Raw genomic sequence first — 20,430 nt, 5'->3', positions numbered from 1 at the left:
GTAAGAGGGGCATTCTATAATACTCATCTCATAAGTAAGGGCATTGTCTCCAGGAAAAAAAGAAGTTATAATCTCCCTGTACTCTTCCCTTATCAGGCCAATAACTGAGTATAACGCCCCTTTTGGTATGTACCTTTCCAAGAACCTGCAGCAATTAGAGAGACCATAAATGTTCCTCAGGAGGAGGATTCAAGGTCTTCAGCATCTGTCCTATGTGGACTGACTGAAATCACTGTCACTTTACCCAGTTTCATATGAATTACTCAGAGGCGATCTTTGACTTGCGCATGAGGTACTCTCTGACTCTGCTTTATTGGAAATGCTGCACATCCGTAAGTCCAATGGCTCACGGGTTACTCTCTCTAAAGACCTTAACTTGATATATGACATTAACAGAACCTTCTGCAGGGACAGATTTGTCTCCCATAGGGTACTACACCTGTGGAACAGACTCCCAATCCAAGTAAAGCAAAGCACCTCTCTGGCTCTCTTCAAGCACAATCTGGATGACTGGATGGGTAGCCATAAATTCACCCCGGGAGTTCCACCTGTCTCCCCCTTGGACAGGGGCATCAGAATGCTGATGGCGGAAACAAGGGCAGAACTTGGCTAGGCTTGTAAGGGCCCTAGGGCCATTAGACTAGTAATGTCCTATGACCTATCAAAAAAGAGTAGAGGAAGTCTGCAGACATCCTGACCAAATTTTCCCTAGTCAATATGAATACCACTTTGGTTTTTCCCAAAAAGAGTTTACTGGCCTAGTGGGACTAACTTGGTCCACAAACTGTATTAAGTAAGTAACTAAACAAATAAATATAAACAAAATTCAATATAGAATGCAAAACAGAATAAGCCAAAAACATTTTCCCCAAAATCACACACCACTCTGAAAGCTGCCTCGATGTGCTAAGTACAGTGATGTGGTAGAAATAAAAATTAACAAAGGCATAAGTTGCTCTCCCTTTTCTAGCTATCATCCCATCGATATCCTCATCATGGCACGGAATCAGACCACTATAGGGAGGCCAAAAGCTCAGAAAACTGGGCTATCTAGGCAGATATTTGCTTGTAGTTAATCCCCATCTGGCCTGACTTCCAGAACTCTGGGCATCCCACTGAAATCCTCAGCACAAGGAGTGGACCAGTTGACTGAGGATGTCCAAAGTTCTGCAGTTCAGGTCAGAGGGGTAGATGATTGTCTTCAGCTAATTCTCATTTGTGATGAAAGAAACTAAAGCACTGATTCTCCATGACGAATGTCTATCAAGTGAAGAATCACATAGAAATGGCTGCAATGAATGCTATGAGGACTTTTCATCTCATACTATTTATTGTAGGGACGCACTGTCTCACCAGCTCAGATGTTAATGGACAGAAGGTTGAAAAGCAGGTTATTTAATGCAGCTACATTACAAATGCCTGAAAATCTACATAAAGTAAAGGAAAAATGAATATTAATCATCAGAGACAGAAATACTACGATACAAAATGCAGAAGACAGGTCTATGTTTGCCCATTGAAAAAAAAAATACAGCAAATGGCTAATAATGAACCATTAAACAGCGAAAGTTTAATCTACTGAAAAAGCTTAACAGTGAAAAATAATTATCGAATGGCCATACATCGTGAACGTAACCAGCCAAGGTGGGAGGCTCTGCCCCCCCCATCCCCCAACTATATATATCAACTTTAAGATCGCACTACAGTGGGGAATATGGCAAATTTAAAAAAGGTTTCCTTTACTTACCTTATGCATTGTGGTACTTCATAGCTGTTGGTCAGCTATGACCACTTGATGAATTATTGTTCACTGTTCAGCTTTTTTAGTAAGTTAAATTTTCACTGCTTAACATTCGATTAACCATTCACTCTAATTTTATTTCAGTGCGTGAACACAGACCCATAGAAAACTATCACACTTATGGTGTTGATACAGAAAGAATAGAAAAGCCATGGGAACTTTTGCAACCTGAAGTTGAAGTAGCTGGTAAAGCAGTCAAAAGGTAGACAAACTGTGATTCTTTGTTGTCTGGGGGGGGGGGGGGGGTTGTAATAACTATGTAAACTGTAATACCTATTTAAGATAAATATGCTGAAGCTGAAGTTCCAAGGGCTAGACCACCCATAAGCATCCCAATCAATCCTACTGCAATAAAACAGAAACCATGTAAAAGCTGACAGTTAATAGGTGCAGACACACTATCGATGATGTGACTCCAGGAAAAAATTGCAGTGCATCAAGAACTGTCCCAAAAGGACAAACAGATGTCCAGCGTAAACATTCCTGGTGAAACTCCCATATGATAGAGCAGGGGTAGGCAGCCCACAGGAAAAGGAATAGATCAGCACATTTTTTTCGCACTGCACTGGATACCAGTGGAGCACAGCATTTTGGTCAGTGACATCATAGCCTTACTTTTTTTTTTTTACTTTATTTTATTGACAGGATTTATTGCAAACCTCAGCATGGCTTTTGTAATATAGTTTTAATAGCATCAACTGTTCTTAAAATATATGCTGATTGCCCTTCATTTCTGGAAAAGGCTCAGGATTTTAATGATGTACATAAGCAGCTAAATGCATACTTTACCACAGCTGCTAACTAGATACAAATGTGGTAAATTTGATACTATTTGTCAGTAATACTGTGATAAACAAATAAGGTGGTACATTCATCTGTTCATTCTCTGCTTACCAGCTTAAGCCAATTCAGCTTTGTGTTTGTGTGTGTGTATGGTGTTAGTGGTGGGGTACAAGTGTATCCTGGCATTCAAATGAAGCAAGGTACAGAAGCAAATGCTAGATAGGACACCAGTCTATCACAGCTCAAACACACACAGGCAATTTAGAAGACCAGCTATTCTCCTATGACACGTCTTTGAGATTTAGGAGGAAACTGGAATAAAACCAGTGCAGCACAAGGAGGATATGCAGGTTCTTCAAAGATGGCTCCCATCAATCTGTGTGAGCCAGTAGCACCAATCGCTGTACTCCATGTCATCCTTAGTACAGTACAGCTTAAAATTCTTCAAATGATAGTTATGAATTATATCACATGAATGAACAGTATGCTCTACCAGTAAGTTCAATAAGCTCAAAGTGAAATACAGCACCAAAAATTACACTACTGGTTTTGCCCAGAGGGGCTCTCCCTTTTAATTAATGAACAAACACAATGATATCATTGAATTGCAGAACACTGAACTCAAAATTCTGAAACTGCAAAATATCGACAAATGCTGTAGCTGTTTGCCCAAGATCCCAGGACAGCAGGGAATTGGGTTTTGCTCTTTCCCAGGTGTAGTGTGAACTTGGAGTTGGTATGTATAATTAACAAGGAGTGGGGGGTGCAGGGGGGGGCTTCCCCCCACATGATAGTTCTTTTAGATCTGTTTTTCACATTGTTGATGTCTTGCAGTTTTGAATTTTTGAGTTTTATTTTCTGCAGTTCGATGATTTGTGCACTTGGTGATTTAAAATAGATCTATCCAGAGTACAGAAGAAAAAAGCATTTTCAACAGATCACTCAACACAGAAGTCATTAAAATATGTAATTCTAATGCAAAAATACCAAGTACTACTAACAAGTCTAGTTTTACTCTTTCTGTGCTCAACTATATATACAGTACAGATAAACACAACCCCCATTTGTCATAAAACTTAAAACAATAAGGATGTTCTGCTCCTCCAGCAACTAAAACAAATATGCTCATCTAAGAAGTCATGAGGAAGGGAATACAGCTAGCTGCCTTGCAGTAAATGGCAAATAAGAAGAGCAACTAATAAGATGTTTTTATAAACAGTGGTGAAAGAAAGCAGCAAATTCAGAAAATGTGCATATCAGTCCTAGAACACCCACTTCATCCTGCAATAATCTGGGCACAATCACTTAACTGCTCATTAATAATCAATCTTGCTTGATATAGATACATTGTTTAGGAAGAGTTTCCAAGATGAAAAAAAGGAATTCTGCTTCTGACTAGTATTCATGTTCAGGAACTATATTTTATTCTAAAAAATAAGTTAAAGTCTTGACAACAATTTTCACGTTGTACTATAATATCTGCATTTTAATAGATATACATTGGATAAAAAAGTGTAGACACCACTATTAAAATCCCAGGTTTTTGTGATATAAAAACAAGACCACAATAAATCATTTCAAAACTTTCCCACCTTTAATGTGACCTATAACCTGTACAATTCAACTGAAAAACAAACAAATCTGTTAGGGGGAAAATATAAAAAATAAAAAACGTACAATAAGCTGGTTGCATAAGTGTGCATACTCAAACGAATACTTCGTTGAAACACCTTTTAATTTAATTACAGCATTCAGCCTTTTTGGGTAGGAGTCTATCAACATGGCACATTTTGACTTGGCAAGATTTGCCCACTCTTCCTTGCAAAAGCGCTCCAAATATGTCAGATTGCGAAGGCATCTCTTGTGCAAAGCCCTTTTCAGGTCACCCCACAGATTTTCTATTGGATTTAGGTCTGGGCTCTGGCTGGGCCATTCCAAAACTTTAATTTTCTTCTGATGAAGCCATTCTTTTGTTGATTTGGATGTATGCTTGTGGTCATTGTCGTGTTGAAAGGTCAAATTCCTCCTCATCTTCAGCTATCTAGCAGACGCCTGAAAGTTTTGGGCCAAAAGTGACTGGTATTTGGAACTGTTCATAATTCCCTCCACCTTGACTAAAGCCCCTGTTCCAGCTGAAGAAAAGCAACCCCAAAGCATTATACCGCCACCACCATGCTTCACAGTGGGGATATTCTTTTGGTGATGCGAAGTGTTGTTTTTGCGCCAAATATACCTTTTGGAATTGTGGCCAAAAAATTCAACCTTAGTCTCATCAGACCATAACACATTCTTCCACATGCTTTTGGGAGACGATGTATTGTCTTGCAAATTTTCGCCGGGGCCTGGATATTTTTCTGTGTAAGAAAAGGCTTCTGTCTTGCAACCCTACCCCATAGCCCAGACATATGGAGAATACGGGAGATTATTGTCACATGTAGTACACAATCAGTACTTGCCAGAAATTCCTGCAGCTCCTTCGGTGTTGCTGCAGTTCACTTGGCAGCCTCCCTGACCATTTTTTTTCTTCTTTTCATCAATTCTGGAGGGACGTCCAGTTCTTTGCAACATCACTGTTGTCCTACATTTTCTCCACTTTTTGATGACTGTCTTCGCTGTGTTCCATGGTATATCCAATGCTTTGGAAATGTTTTTGTACCCTTCTCCTGACTGATATCTTTCAACAATGAGATCCCTTTGATGCTTTGTAAGCTCTCTGCAAACCATGGCTTTTGCTGTAGCAGGCAACTGGGTAAATGTCAGGAAAATCCTACTAGGACAGCTGAACTTTATCTGGGGTTAATCAGAGTCTCTCTAACTGATGGTAGGGTGTGTACCCAAGAAGACAGAATGCTGTACAAAGTATCAGTTTAAGGATATGCACACTTGTGTAACCAGCTTATTGTACGTTTTTTATTTTATATATCTTCCCCTAACAGATTTGTTTGTTTTTCAATTGAATTGTACCGGTTATAGGTCACATTAAAGGTGGGAAAAGTTTTGAAATGATTTATTGTGGTCTCATTTTTTTATATCACAAAAACCTGGTATTTTAACAGGGGTGTGTACACATTTTATCTAGATATCATAGTATCAGTTTTTTTCAAATACCTCAGGGGAATAAACAGAGCCTAGAATGAAGCATGACAAAGTAGGTTATATGATTGCTTACATTACTATGTAAAAAGGCTTCCAATTAACTGCTAGTGGAACAACACAGCTGTTTTTTTTCCCCAGAAATGGTCTGCAGCTTGCACACAGGTGACTACCTTTGTGGCTCTCTCTTTTACTTCAGCATATAATTACTGGTTCCATTAATATGGCAATAATGTTCAAGGGAAATTCATGAAATATTCAGCTGATGAGTCAGTTATGACACTGTACTCGGTCATTATTAGTCCAACTCATTGAAATCCTGCATGCTCCTGGGGTGGGAACAGGACAGAAATTCCTAGCTAGAACAACGTTCATGTCCTCAACACTCACCGGCTGGACTCAGTCAAAAGTTAATAGGCACTTCACATCTACTGAAAATCAATCTGAAAGCATTTCTGAAGACATACAACTAACGGGAGAAAGACAATATTAAATAAGACCTTCCACCCCCCCACCCCCAAACTACAGAATGAGCACTGTGAAATCATTTGTCAATCTGTAAACTAATAAAAGGTATAGTTTTCTTCTCAGTTACATGAAACATGAATGCCAACTAGATACACTCAAAAAGTATCAATTACCTTTTGTTCCATTGGGGAAAACTGCTGAACTTACTGCTATGTGTCCCTTAAGAACATAAGTAAAGCATTCCTGAAAAAAGAAAATGTAGGTAAAAGTCAAAACAACATCAAAAAAGAAACAGCATAAGATGCATGTTTTACTATTCACTTTACAGAACCAGCAGCATATGTTAGGTTTTAAAATTGTGTTTGGTCTTTCACAGCTAACCACACAGATCTGCACCCCACATGTTAAGTGGAATACCTGTTTTATAAGTAAAGCTGCTAAATAACAAATGTGCTTCACTAATTTTTGTAAGGCTTCATAATTATTTAACAAACTAAGCTCCTTGGAACAAAGGTCCCTTTCCCTCTAAGAATCAGTACTGTTTCTGGGTTGTATTTGTTATAGGATCATAGGGAACATAAGTTAACTGAGCCCATCGCCCATTTACATCTTGCCAATACTGTCCCTTTAAGCCTTACCTCCTTTTTCAAGAAGGTTTAGGCCAGTCAAGCCATGGTGAATTTATGAATTCCCATCCAGTCATCGAGTTCCAGTTTGAATTAATACAATGTACTGCATTGCTTGATTTGCAGGTGAAGACTATTCCAAAGGTGAGGAAGGTGTTGTTTAACAAATCTTTCTTTGCACCTTATTTTATTTGCCGATGCAGGTTTAGATCTCCGGCCCCAGTACTTGTGGGATTGTTTCATTTATGGAGGTACAAGAGATCCTGGACTATTGGGTTCCTGATGGCATGAAAAGCAAAGTAGAAATTACCCCTCAGGAGTCTATAGATACTGAAAAAGGGGCAGTGACTCCAGTCTTTTTTGCTAGCTCAGGGTTTTTGAACCAGTGATCTTTTTACCTGGGAAACTTTGAGATCTTTCAAGTTGTCTGGTATGTCTACTCATGTACATCCCGAAGAGTGCACTGCATTCAATGAGTGGCTTAATCAATTCAGAATAGAAGAGGGCAATGAATTCTGTACACCTGGATGATATTACTTTTATGATCAGCTGTGCTAAGCAAAAGGACTTCCTGACCACTGTCACAGCATGACGGAGAGGGAATTATCAGTCAATGTTACAGGGTCTTTAGCTAAATTTGCATTTTGAAGGAAGGGTTGTCTATTGAAAGTGATCATTTTTTTTACTTTTTTGCATTTAATTTGAGCCCGTTACATGTACACCAGGTATTAAGAAGTGTAAGCTGCTGGTGCGGGGCCTGGGCATCAGAGGGGGACTTGAGAATGACACACAGTTTGCAGTCATCTGCAAACTTGGTTAACAACAGATCTTGGTTTTTGATCCACATAGCAGATCCAAACAACAGAAGACACAGTACTGAACCCTGCGTGACACCACTAGCTGTCTGCCCATGCTGTACACAAGTGCAGCTTTCTGAAGCCTTTGGATAAAGACAATAACAAGCAGCACTCAGCACTATATACACAAGTCAACAAAAATGAAAGCACTAATGAAAAAACTAGGACTTCAGACAATAATGCCAACTCCCCAGAAATAGCAACAAATTATTTCCTACCACTAAAAATGACTTAGCAACAAAACACTTTTACAACTCTGAGGGACACTTAATAGCACGTTAAGCAGACATGTGACTATAAATACAGCAGTAGATTAGCTAACTATATAGAAAAAATGGAACTTGTGGGAACAATACATACAGAGAAGGAATGAGGTCTAAAAGAAGGCACGATTTAAATAAGCGATGTAAAGTTTGACTGACAATGATTGGGTAGATTATAAGTGAGGTATAATGCCTGCAACTAAGATTATGTCAATATGGTTTGTTTTCATTTATATAAAGGGATGAGTGCCTATGTCATAAGTGATAATTTAATAAAGATGTTTCTTGTTTAAAAAAAAATGTCTGGAAAATGCAGTAAAAGTTTAAAAAATATAACGTTTTATGTAGAAAACTGTAGGTGACAATAAGTGCAGATGAAAACAAGCACTTGTCAGCCTTTCTGATATAAAATTGAGTTAAAATGATAATTATAGCTGTTTGACTCTCTCCATCTGTGGACAGAACTGCAACTTTTTGTCACTGCTGTCATGTGCATTTATTTTTCTACAAACTAAAAAATAAAGATCTGGAGGGATAAACAGTCATGAAAAGATGCAGCAAATCAAGAAAAGCAAATGCTTGTGAATGCACTGGGACAACTACCACAAGATTCCCAGCTTAGAAGCCCAACTCATGAAGTACTGAGTGCCAAGAAAGGCTTAATTCATGGAACCATAATCAACTGGCTGCACCAGGTATATGGAAGGAGACGACAACTGTCTACATAGACGGAGAATGTCTATAACTGTACAGACTAATTCAATCTACTGGAAAGCTTCTCAGCAGTCTTAGTAACATATGAGACTTCAAAAGAAGCTCCCTTGGGAATCACAGAACATGGAGACTCATTTTATAATTTGCTTTATTATTATTATTAATATTATTATTATTATTATTATTATTATTATTATTATTATTATGCCTTCACTGTGTGAACACACCAGCTGCAAGGACTGAACTTATTGCACTACTAATGATGGCACTGTGAACCTGATTTGGCAGACACCCGGCTATATGGTTTTATCTGCACAAAGAATTCAAACACAGCAGCGACTGATATGATCAGATACTTGTAGGCGTAGATTCACTTGAGTGTTGTAAATCAGGTCTAAAAAAAAGTTACAGGCTTATATTTTACTGCAAAAATATATACAGATGCAATAATAGTTTTGGTACCTTTTCTTACACTCCCCTAAAATATTTCTGTGCCTTGCTTGCTTCTAGAGATTTGGGGGAAGAGTAGCTTTAAGTTAGAATAGAGTCTTCCTTTCAACCTCTGTGTTGAGAAGTGGGAGACACCAGAATAATGTGGGGGTCCTTGAGCATAAAGCATTGATTCTTCAATGTACCCTTTGTTATCTTACTGTGAAACTACATGTGAAGCACAGCCAACAGATGCCGACACAGAGATCAAGCCTCACTTCCAGTTCAAAGGATTCTTTCATAACTACTCCAAAACTAGTTTCCAAAAATAGTGTTTACAAAGTCAAATAAAAACACCCTAGAACAGTTTTCAGCGTGGTGCCACACTCTCCCATCATACAAACCTTCACCATTACTAGGAGTCTGCACTATGTTTCTGATACAGAATCCATTTGTAAATAAAGTGTTTTCTAAAATTTTGACTGAAATAAAAAAAAGAGTTATGTACTTACCATAACTTGGAATCTGTGCTATCCAGTGTCATTATTCATCACAGATGGGTCCTGGATCCGACCTCGGATCCGAGCCGGCATCTGATGGACAGATCAAAAGCTCAAGCTCCTACCCTTCCCATAATCCCCTGCTGACCTGTAACCCTCAGATCGAGTTTGCTGGATAAAGAAAAGGCAGCACCGTCTTCCCAGGAGACTAAACTACCCCAATAAAAAACATCACTCTAGCTCTACTAGATCCCCAGAAGGAAGAGGGAAGGAGGGTGGGAATGCGACGAATAATGACACTGGATAGCACAGATTCCAAGTTATGGTAAGTACATAACTCTTTATCTAATGCTATCCATGTTATTATTCATTAGGGATGGGCCAGAGTCCCCAGCTACTATGAATCCTGGGTGGGTGGCCTGAGGGAAGGATATGCCAGAGCACATTGGAACCAAAGGAAACCCTGTTCCTAGACACTAGGTCTAACTTACAGTGCGAAACAAAGGTGTATGGATTAGACCAAGTAGCAGCAGTTCAAATCTCATCCAAAGAAAGTTTAGCCAAGAAGGTCAAAGACGTAGCCACAGACCTAGCAGAGTGGGCTTTGACTGGTATGGATAGCTCCATATGCCTGCTATCATAAATGTAGGAAATACAGCTAGCAATCCATCTGGAAATCATTACCTTAGAAACTGGCACACCTTTTCTGGCCTGAGAGAATGTCACGAAAACTGGTCCAATTTCCGAAATTTCTCAGTCCTCTTAAGATAAAAACGTAGTTGCCTACAGATAAGTATATTCCCCTTTATTAGAATAATTAGTGAAGAAAACTGGTAGCTGGATAAATTGGCTGAGGTTAGCTTCAGAAGCCACTTTCGGGACAAATAAAGGATTTGTCCTGAGGGATCCCCTATCCTTGTGAAAGACCATAAAAGAGGGCTTAAAGCTGAGAACCTGCAACTCAGAAGCATTCTTGGCAGAAGTAATGACCACTAAAGAATGCCATCTGCCAAGACAGAAACAAACTCACAAGATGCAGCCAGTCCAATGAGCTTTTGTGTCAAAGACTGCAACACCAGAGTTGAATGCATGGTGGGAAGGATCTTTGATAGGAGGTCTAAGAAGAAAGATTCCTTTGAGAAAGACTTTATGTAGTTTAGAAAAAAAAGAGGGACTCTCATTCAAACGGAAATCAGAGATGGCTGCTAACTGGAGCTTAATCGTGGAGAAACTAGCACCTTCCTGAAAGAGACAGGAATCGGGGCTGAAAAGGGATCCAAATTACGCTGTCTGGACAAACAAAAAATCATTTTCATTTACTGGAATACACCTTCTTCGCAGATGGCTTCTGAGATGCCAAGACAATATTTCTCACCAGAGAGGGGAGCCTGGACTGCAAAAGGATCACTGGAACTGGAGGAACCAAGTGGTTAGACGAAGAGTCTGGAGGTTGGGAAGGGGAAATCCCCCAGGGGTGGGAAATAAGATCTGGAACAAGATCCAATATCCAAGGAGGATATTTCAGATGAGGCCAAAGAAGGGAGAACCACGCCTGATGAGGCCAAAAGGGGGCAATGAGAATGAGAGGGGTCTTCAGGTGATGAGCGTTCTGCAAGACCTTGGGAATTAGAGGAGTAGGGGGTAAGCATAGAGGAGTCCCAATGGCCAATCATGAACCAGAGCATCCCTGGCTGACTCCCTCATTGGGGGGATCAGGGCAAAGTAGTTGCTGCATTTGTGGTTGACTGGGGAGGCAAAGAGATTGCAGCATTGTTGACCCCAATGGTTGAATATCTGAAGTGCCACTGATAGATTCAGGGACCATTCATGGAGACTCAAGACAGACCTGCTGAGTTTGTCAGCTAGCATGCTGGAACTGCCAGGAATGTGAGATGCAAGAAGAAAGCTCCTAGAAGACATCACCCATTCCCACACTCTCATGGCCTCTCTGCACAGGGGATAAGACCATGTGTGCCCCCCCCCCGGCTTGCTGATGTACCGGACAACCGCCATGTTGTCCATCTGAACTGTTACAGTCACGAGAGGGACACACTCCTGAAAGACTTGCAATGTTCGAAGGCATCTCCAGGACATTTAAGTCCAATTTGGTCTCTGTGGGGGACCGCGTGCCTTAAACCGCCCTGCCCTGAAAATGCCCCCTCCCACCCCAACAGGGAGGCATCTGTGTTCACTGTGGCATTGGGCAGGGAAGACAAAAGGGTCTGCCTGGTGTTAGGTCCTGAGACTGAAGCCACCAAGCAAGGTGATTTCTGCACACAAGTTATCCTGAAAGGCATGGACATGGAATGAACCTGAGCGGACCACTGAAGTGCCAGAGTCCACTGCAGAAACTGCATGAGATACCTGGCAAGTGGCACTAATTGGATGGCATCTGCCATCAAACCTAATGCATGTAGAATTAGATAGGCTGATCCCGAATAAGATGTACTGTGCATGGGGGTAGTGCTGCAATCTCCAACAATATGTCCAGTTGAACCCCAATAGACTCTAGGTTTTGGCATGGAGAAAGATTGGATTTGGGCAGGTGAACTGTGATGCCAAGATCCTGAAAGAGGCTGAGGGTATGACTAGTGGCCACTGACAGTTGATGCCTCGCAGGGGCCGTGAGGAGCCAATCGTCCACGTACGGAAAGACCTGGAATCCTTGCAGACGGAGATGAATTGACAGCACTGCCATGCATTTGGTAAACACCCAAGAGGCTGTGGTGAGTCCATAGGGCAGGGCTCTGAACTGATAGTGATTGGCCCCTAACCGAAAGCGCAGGTGTCTCCTGGAGCATCTGTCGATCTTGATATGATAGTATGCATCCTTGAGATCCACTGAGTACATCCAATCATCCTTGCACAACAGAGGCACAATGGACTGAAAAGTGACCATCCGGAACTTGGACTTCCAGACTGAGAGATTCAGTTCGCTGAGGTCTAAAATTGGACGCAGGTCCCTGGTCTTTTTTGGCACCAAAAAGAAGCGAGAGTAAGTTCCAGACCCCCGTTGTCCTGTTGGGACTCTTGGATGGTTCTTTTTATAAGAAGATCTTGAACCCTCAAGATGGGCCAAGTCTCTTTGCCGGGGTGGAACGTCTGAGAGAGATTTTGAAACCAGGGGAGGGGAGGGGCTGAGAAAAGGGAATGAAGTAACCCCTAGATATAATCTTTAACACCCACTGATCTGAGAAGATATTTGTCCAGACCAGTGGGTGAAGGGAGAATCATCCCCCGACTGCCTCCAGGGCAAGACAGCTGAGCAGTGCTTCAGCAGCATTGAAAGGGCTTCTCTAAGAAGGGTTCTCAGGAGCCCTTATTCTGTGGATACCCTGGCTTGTGGAAGAGGATTCTTATGGTGCATCCTGGAAGGAGAGCTGAGTCCTGCGGAACAAAAGTTTCTTATGATCTCTCTGAGTCTTAGAAAAAGATCATTGGGGAGTAGAAAACTTGATTCCTAACCTGGGCAGAGTCTTACCTCCTGCTCACTATGGGTCAATGTTTTCTTGATCGAAGGTCCAAACAAGGTTGAACTGTCAAAGGAAGTGTTAAGTAAAGGACACCTTGAAGGGTTCTGCAAACCTGCAAAGGCGAAGCCAGGTGTGCCGTCTAATGGCAAGTCCTGTGTCAGCCACTCCAGAGGTGGCCTCTGCTGTGTTGGAGATCAATCTCATTGAAGCATTAGCCAGGGAAATCAGAGTGGACAACTTAGGAGAGACCAGCTTAAGACTCTCCGGAGGCAGCAACTCTGTATCGGGAAGTGGTGAGTTCTGATACAAAATCCCTCTGAAGCTGGGTAAAATGTGCCACGTAGTTGGTTGCCCTCAGTCCAAATGTAGCTGAGGCAAACACGTGCTTTCCAAAACAATCAATTGCCCGAGACACACTATTCGGGGGATGGACCGAGCAGTTCTGCTCTGCTAGCTCCTTCTTAGTAGTGCCGGCCACAACTATGGCATCAACAGGGACGTCCTTACTCCAAAAAGCCTCAGGGGTACTGAGGAATTTGTCTGCCTTTTTGCGTACCGGTACCACTGTGTCCAGCGTCTTCCATGCCCTGCCAGCGATAAGCTCCACAAGCTCGTCTGCAGAGGGGACACCCAGGAAGAAGATGGGCCCATCCCAAAGGCCTTCCAGAACACAGATTCTTCTGAAGAAGGGGTAGGGAAGACCAACCGCCTCTTTGCTTCAGAGTTTCGAGGATGTCCCCAAAGGACACTTCCTCAGATGGAAGCCTAAAGGACCAGTCTTCCTCCTCGAAATCCATGTCCTCGGTGAGGGACGCTCTAGGGGAGTCCATGTGTCTCCTCTTGCACATTCTCTTCAAAGGGGGTTCATCCATGGTGGGTTCTGGGGAGGACTCAGAAGAGACCAGGACCCCAAGTGGGGCAGGGCCTGTCTGAAGGCACTCGAGGGAGGGCTGACCCTGGAAAGATGATGAAGCCTCATCACTCAAAGCCAAGAGGGATTGGGGAGGACCTAGAAAAGAAGGAGAGGTGACTGCCAAGCTGGGGAAGGTCTTTTCTACCGCCCGGAAGGCCGACAGACTGGATGAGGCTCCCCTCTTATCTCCCGTGTCCACAGCCACCTGGCAAAGGAGAAGGGACCCCAACGCAGCATCAAAGCCCCCAGATGATACTGACCTCAAGCTGTCCAGTGCCTAAGACCCCAAGGGAAGGAGCAGTCCGAAAATTCAGGGCCCAACCCCGCCCCAGGGAACCAGCACCAACTTCATGGGACCTAGGCACAGCAGCAGAGCAGAGACTGCCAGGGACTCTAACTGTGTCGAGAAAGGAAGGATGCCGGACACCGTTGGCCTCTCACAAGGAATGCTCGGACTCTGGCATTCCAAACCCAGTTGGGTCGGAAGAGGAGAGTGAAGTCCTGTGGATGGAGACGGTCCCCTAAGCAACTGAGCTGGGGATGGCAAAAAGTCCAACTCGATTTGGGACTTGAGGAAACTCCTCATCATCCTATCCATATCTGTGGATAGCAAACTTCTGGAAGACCTGGAAGGCACAGAAGAATGCCTCAACTTTGCCGGAGATCCTCTCAAAGCCCTACGATTCAGGGAGGGGGACAGACTCCAAAGCATTGGATCCGATCTCTTAGACCTGGAGGGGGAACTCTTAATGACTATCAGATCTGACAGAACAATCAGATCCGAAGCCCTGGTAGGATCCGATGGCTTAGCTGGCTTACCAGATGGATCCAGCAAATGGGTCAGATCCAGAGGAGACGTGTGCCAAGTCGGATCGGAAGGCCTCTGAGGCGCTGAGGCCTCGGACCTGAGAAATTGATCCGAGGTTCTTGGAGCAGAAGAGCCCAGATCCAAAGCCAAGGAGGCTGAGCTCGGATCCGAGGATCTGCGATCCGAGAGCCTTGGATTTTTTGAAGCAGAAAGAGACTCCTTGGAGGGAGGGGGGTGGTCTCTTCTTAGGGTCCTGAGCAGCTTTAGAGGGAGAGTCCGAAGCCAGTGGACTGCCCTTAGCTAACCCCTTCGGTAAGAACTTGTTTTTACACACCATGAGAGCCCTGGGGTTGATTGCGGCATAAATGTCACATTCAACCTCCAGGTGAGGATCTCTCCCAGAGAGTAAACACAACTCCTCCTGCAAGTCAGAATGAGGCATTTTCTGACTGTACAAGGAACACTATTTAAAACCTAAATGTTTATCCTCCATCACACACCCAACACACACACTAAGAAAGTTAAGAAAGAGAAAGGGTTGTTTTTTTTTTGTTTTCTTTTAATGGTAGGGGAGAAAAAAGGTGGGAGAAACACAAAGCTAAAAAGGAAAAAAAAAGAAAGTGGTGCTCTACAGAGACAAAGTAGCTATGGGTGGGGAGGAAACTACGACAGAAAGGAAATAGCACTTACACTCACTCAAATAAAGTAAAAAGAGTAGGTACTTATCTACCACGAGGAAGCTCATGCCCCGATCTTGTCCCACGCATTCAGCGGCAAATGAGATCTAAGGGTTACAGGTCAGCAGGGGATTATGGGAAGCGGAGGAGCCTGAGCTCTAGATCTGTCCATCAGTTGCCAGCTCAGAGCTGAGGTCAGATCCAAAACCTATCCATGATGAATAATGACACAGATAGCATCAGATTAATGTTTAAATAACTGCACTTGAAAACTGTTGTCAGCTCTTTAAGGAAAAAAAATATAGCCAAGAGAACAACATTTGGTTAATAAATAGTTTAATTACTTTCCAACACTGGGAAAGAAAGTGAAGACTGCAGAAAAAAATAGATTTAATGCCAGAGATGTGCAGATTCTACATTAATGACCATGTACAAGAATTATATAAAACTATAACCTCATATATCATCCAAAATAAATCAATATGACAGAAACTTCCACAATTTTACAGAAATGAATGACATTTAATTTAACAAGTAAACACACCCAAACCAATACTGTTTAAGGAAACTAGAGATGAACACAAGGTAAATCCACAAATTCTTAACAGCATGTTCCAACAATCTGACTGGCACCCACTAAAAACTCTACCATTATACCAGGCAGTTCAGTTATTCATTAGTACTTTTATGAAAGTTCTAAACATACTAGCTTCCATCAGGAAACTGAGAACTAAAGTTAACTATGCCCCTTGGGTAAATAGGACAACAAAAGCCTTACTAAAAGCCAGAGACAATGCCTGGAAGAACTGGAGAAAGAATAACAATAACCAAGAAATACAAAAATATCAGCAACTTTGGAATCAGGCCAAAAAACGAACAAAAATGGATAAACAAAGCTGCTTCCTAGACATCCAAACAAACATTCCAAAAACTCCCAAAAGTTCTGTCAGGCTATCAATTCCCTTCTAAAACCCAGCAAAACTACTACCCCAGCTCCCAACACCAATACTGATAATGAAAGCATAGCTTCTCAATTTAACTATCACTACCCCTATAGTGCCTTTTTTAGGCAAACTTCAAAGGACAAAACCACCACCATAACAGGTACAAGCATGCAAAATCTGAAGGTAATGCTACTCAATGCTAGAAGTCTAAACCTCAAAATGCACTCTCTCGAGGCACTCCTAAAAATGGAGAACATCGATATCTGTGCAGTAACTGAGACCTGGTTCAAGGCTCCAGAGAGCACCCCTGCAATACCAGGCTACAACTCTTACCACATTTTTCAGCCACCAAACCAGGACCGAAACACTAAAGGTGGAGGAGTGTCAATATTCACCAAGGATATTCACACCACCAGGCTAGTTGGCCAACACAATGTGTCTGAAATTCTCCAAGTGCAACTAACACTAGGTAAGACTGCAAACCAAACTGTAGCTTGCTACAGATCCCCCACCATACCCCAAGATTCTCACTACACCTTTCTAAACATACTGGAAAATATTAAGATAGAACCAAACACCCTAATACTGGGTGATTTTAACTACCCTGCCATTAACTGGGAAAACTACTCATGTCCCAACACCTTTGTGCAACGGTTCTTGGAATTCATAAATTCCAACGCCCTGGATCAACTAATCCATAGTCCCACCAGGGGCTCCAATATCCTAGACCTGGTCATTACCAACATGGGAAATCAATGTTCCATACCTATGGTCACCCCCTCGTTAGTCAGGTCTGACCATAAGCTAATCACCCTTAACATCCACATCCCACCCCACCCCCCAGTAAAGAAACCACCATAAAAAACTTCTCCAAAGCCAACTTCATGCTACTCAAGTCAGAAGTGACAAACTTCATGACACCCATGCACACGGGAACTGAAAGTTCAACTGCTGAATCCTACACTATGGCACTGTACGAGCACATCCACTCATGCATGAATTGTGCCATCCCAAATAGAACCAAAATGCTCTAATCCAAAAAAAGGAAGCCAATCTGGTGGTCCCCTGCCATAAACAAACTTTACAACAAAAGGAAGAAACTTTTGGAGAAAAGAGGAAAATCCCAGGATGCAAAAAACTCCCTTACTAGCCTCAGTAAGAAACTGAGATGCCTCATAAAATCCTCCAAAGCTAGTTATGAAAATAAAATTGCCAAAGATTCCAAAGACAACCACAAAGCATTCTATAATTATGTCAAGAATCTAAATGGCAATGCTCAGATCTGCTCTGAGCTAAAACAGAATGGCATTAAATATACTGATCCGAAGGATATTGCCAATATCCTGGCAGATCGATTCAGTGCCAACTTCACCCCACTCTCACCCCCTAAATGGCCCATCACAATACCGGAAGATTGCCAAATTCCAGTAATAACGGCCACAAAGGTACAAAACGCACTCTCTAAAGCCAAGAATACAGCATCCATGGGACCAGATGACATCCCGGGCTGTGTACTACATGAACTACAATATGAACTGGCACCTCACCTAAGTGTCATGTTTAATCATAGCCTCACCTCAGGTTTTGTGCCCACTGAGTGGCGCAGAGCTACAGTTATCCCAATCCACAAGGGGGGATCCACCTTGGATCACGAAAACTACCGTCCCTTCAGTCTGACAAGCCTTATCTGCAAGGCCATGGAGCGTATTATCATGGAACTTATAAACAAAGACATTGGCAACCTTCAAACACTGGACCCCACCCAGTTTGGGTTTGTGAAGGGCCGTTCTTGTCTCCTGAACCTGATTGACTTCTTTGAATCAGTCTCCAGCGCCATGGACAAGGGTAAGGTGGTCCACACAGCCTATCTAGACCTTGCCAAGGCCTTTGACACCATCCCCCACTCTGGAATCATAGATAAACTTACTAAGTTGGGCATTAATCCCTATGTCACCCAATGGGTTGCTAAATGGCTTACTGATAGAACCCACACTGTAAAAGTAGCCGACTCCAAATCCAGCTCCAGACAAGTGACAAGTGGAGTACCTCAGGGTTCAGTCCTGGGGCCGCTCTTGTTTGGCATCTACTTCTCTGAAATACAGGTCAACACTAAGGGACTCTGGCTAACAAAGTTTGCAGATGACTGCAAACTGGGAGCCATTATTGAATCCCCAAATGATGTGGATACTCTACAAAAGGGCCTTACAGAAACAGATGCTTGGTGCCAGAGCCATGGGCTCAAGCTCAATGCCAAGAAATGTATTGTTATCCCTTTGGGAAAAACATGTATCCATGAATTACCATATAGGTGGCAGTACACTAAACACAGAAAGTGTGATAAGAGACTTAGGGACACAGGTGGACAGTGGTCTCACCTTCGATAACCACATCGCCACAACAGTCAGGAAATCCTTCTATGTGGCACACCTCATCACGAAGGGCTTTTCATCCAGAAAAAAGAGGTCATTGTCCCACTGTACTCATCCCTCATTAGACCCATTATAGAATACAACGCCCCATTTGGTATGCACCTCTCAAGACATCTGCAACAACTGGAAAGGCCTCAGAAATACCTCACTAAAAGAATCACAGGCCTAAAGCAGATGCCCTACGCTGACCGCCTTAAAAAACTCCAGCTATACTCTGTCGCATATCGTCTACTCAGAGGCGATCTCTGCTTAACATACAAGGCCATGTCAAACCCAGAGCTGTTGGACATGCTACACTTAAAAAAATCCCAATCCCTCAGAGCTACACTCTCCAGGGATCTAAACCTTGTCATCACAATAAACAAAACATGTTGGAGGGATAGGTTCCTGACCCAGAGACTCCCCAAACTCTGGAATAGATTGCCCATACATGTCAAGCAGAGTGCCTCTTTGGACCTCTTCATGAGGAACCTTGACGATTGGATGGGAGAAAGGAAATTCACCCCAGGGATCACGTCAGTCGCCCTGCTAGACAGGGGTCCAGGAAAGTAAATAATGTGGGAAGAAATAGCCAGGGAATTGTTATGGCTAGGCTTGTATAGGCCCTAGGGCTGATAGCCTAGTACCAACATATGAACCTATGAACCTATGAACTTCACAAAATCTATTCTCTCATTATCTAGCCAGCAACAATAACTCTAAATTCACTCCAGCTATAGATCAAAATAACATACCCACCTTTACACTCTCACCTATACCAACCTCCACAGTTAGAAAACTGCTCTCTAAACTAAAATCCACCACTCTCGCAGCAGACGGTCTTACCCACTAATTTCCAAAAATTAGCTGCAGTCACTAGCCTACCCTGTCTCAATTCTTATAAATTGCTCTATAAAAGAAGCTTACATCCCCGAACTATGGAAAGTGTCATATATTACTCCCCTACACAAGGGCGGCAACTCCTATGACCTATCAAACTACCGGCCCATTGCTATCCTATCCCCCCTTTCCAAGCTCCTGGAGAAATACATTCACACCCAGGTAATGCACTTCTTAACCTCACATAATCTCCTCTCCCTCACACAGCATGGCTTCCGCCAAAACCACAGTACAACTACTGCTCTTCTCTCCTTTACCAACCAGGTTAACCAACTCAGAAACAACAACAATTTTGTATCGGCCATATTCTTAGATCAAATATCATTTGACATGGTCCCACATAACCTACTCTTAGACACCTTATCCACCATGTCATTCGCCCCCCTCCACTACTTCCTGGTTCAAAAACTCTCTCTCTGATAGAAAACAATCAGTCAAATGGCAAGGTATACTATCCCCTCGACTACCAACTAGTATAGGCGTTGCTTAAGGATCAATACTAGGTTCTCTACTACTCACCATTTTCACTAACAAACTGCATACTTCCATCCTGTATGCATCACTTATACAGTACGCAGATGACTCCACACTAGCCTGCTCAGCCCCAACCATAACCACTCTTCAAACGCTTACCCAAGAATTCTACTGCTCCGTGGAACAATGGATTACTGATATCCAACTTATTTTAAACCCCAACAAAACCAAATTACTTTTTACCCCCAATAAATCCAAAACCACACCTCCTTCCTTCACTATCACCTCCAAAATCAGCA

The 20,430-nt window shown here is 42.6% G+C and overlaps 1 protein-coding gene across 1 annotated transcript in view; it reads right to left on the bottom strand.

The window, feature by feature from the left end:
- XPNPEP1 (X-prolyl aminopeptidase 1) overlaps positions 1 to 20,430 on the bottom strand; it is a 1,046,907-nt gene that overhangs the window by 284,984 nt on the left and 741,493 nt on the right. The window contains exon 15 of the mRNA XM_044055946.1: positions 6,319 to 6,388. Coding sequence (XP_043911881.1) covers positions 6,319 to 6,388 — 70 coding nt within the window. The remainder of the gene's footprint in view (positions 1 to 6,318; positions 6,389 to 20,430) is intronic.

The sequence above is a fragment of the Protopterus annectens genome, chromosome 14.part0, assembly GCF_019279795.1.
Source record: "Protopterus annectens isolate FY-2018-M chromosome 14.part0, PAN1.0, whole genome shotgun sequence".
Lineage (NCBI taxonomy): Eukaryota > Metazoa > Chordata > Ceratodontiformes > Protopteridae > Protopterus > Protopterus annectens.
Note: the sequence above shows the minus strand (reverse complement) of the source record. Positions and strands in the feature narration are given on the sequence as shown.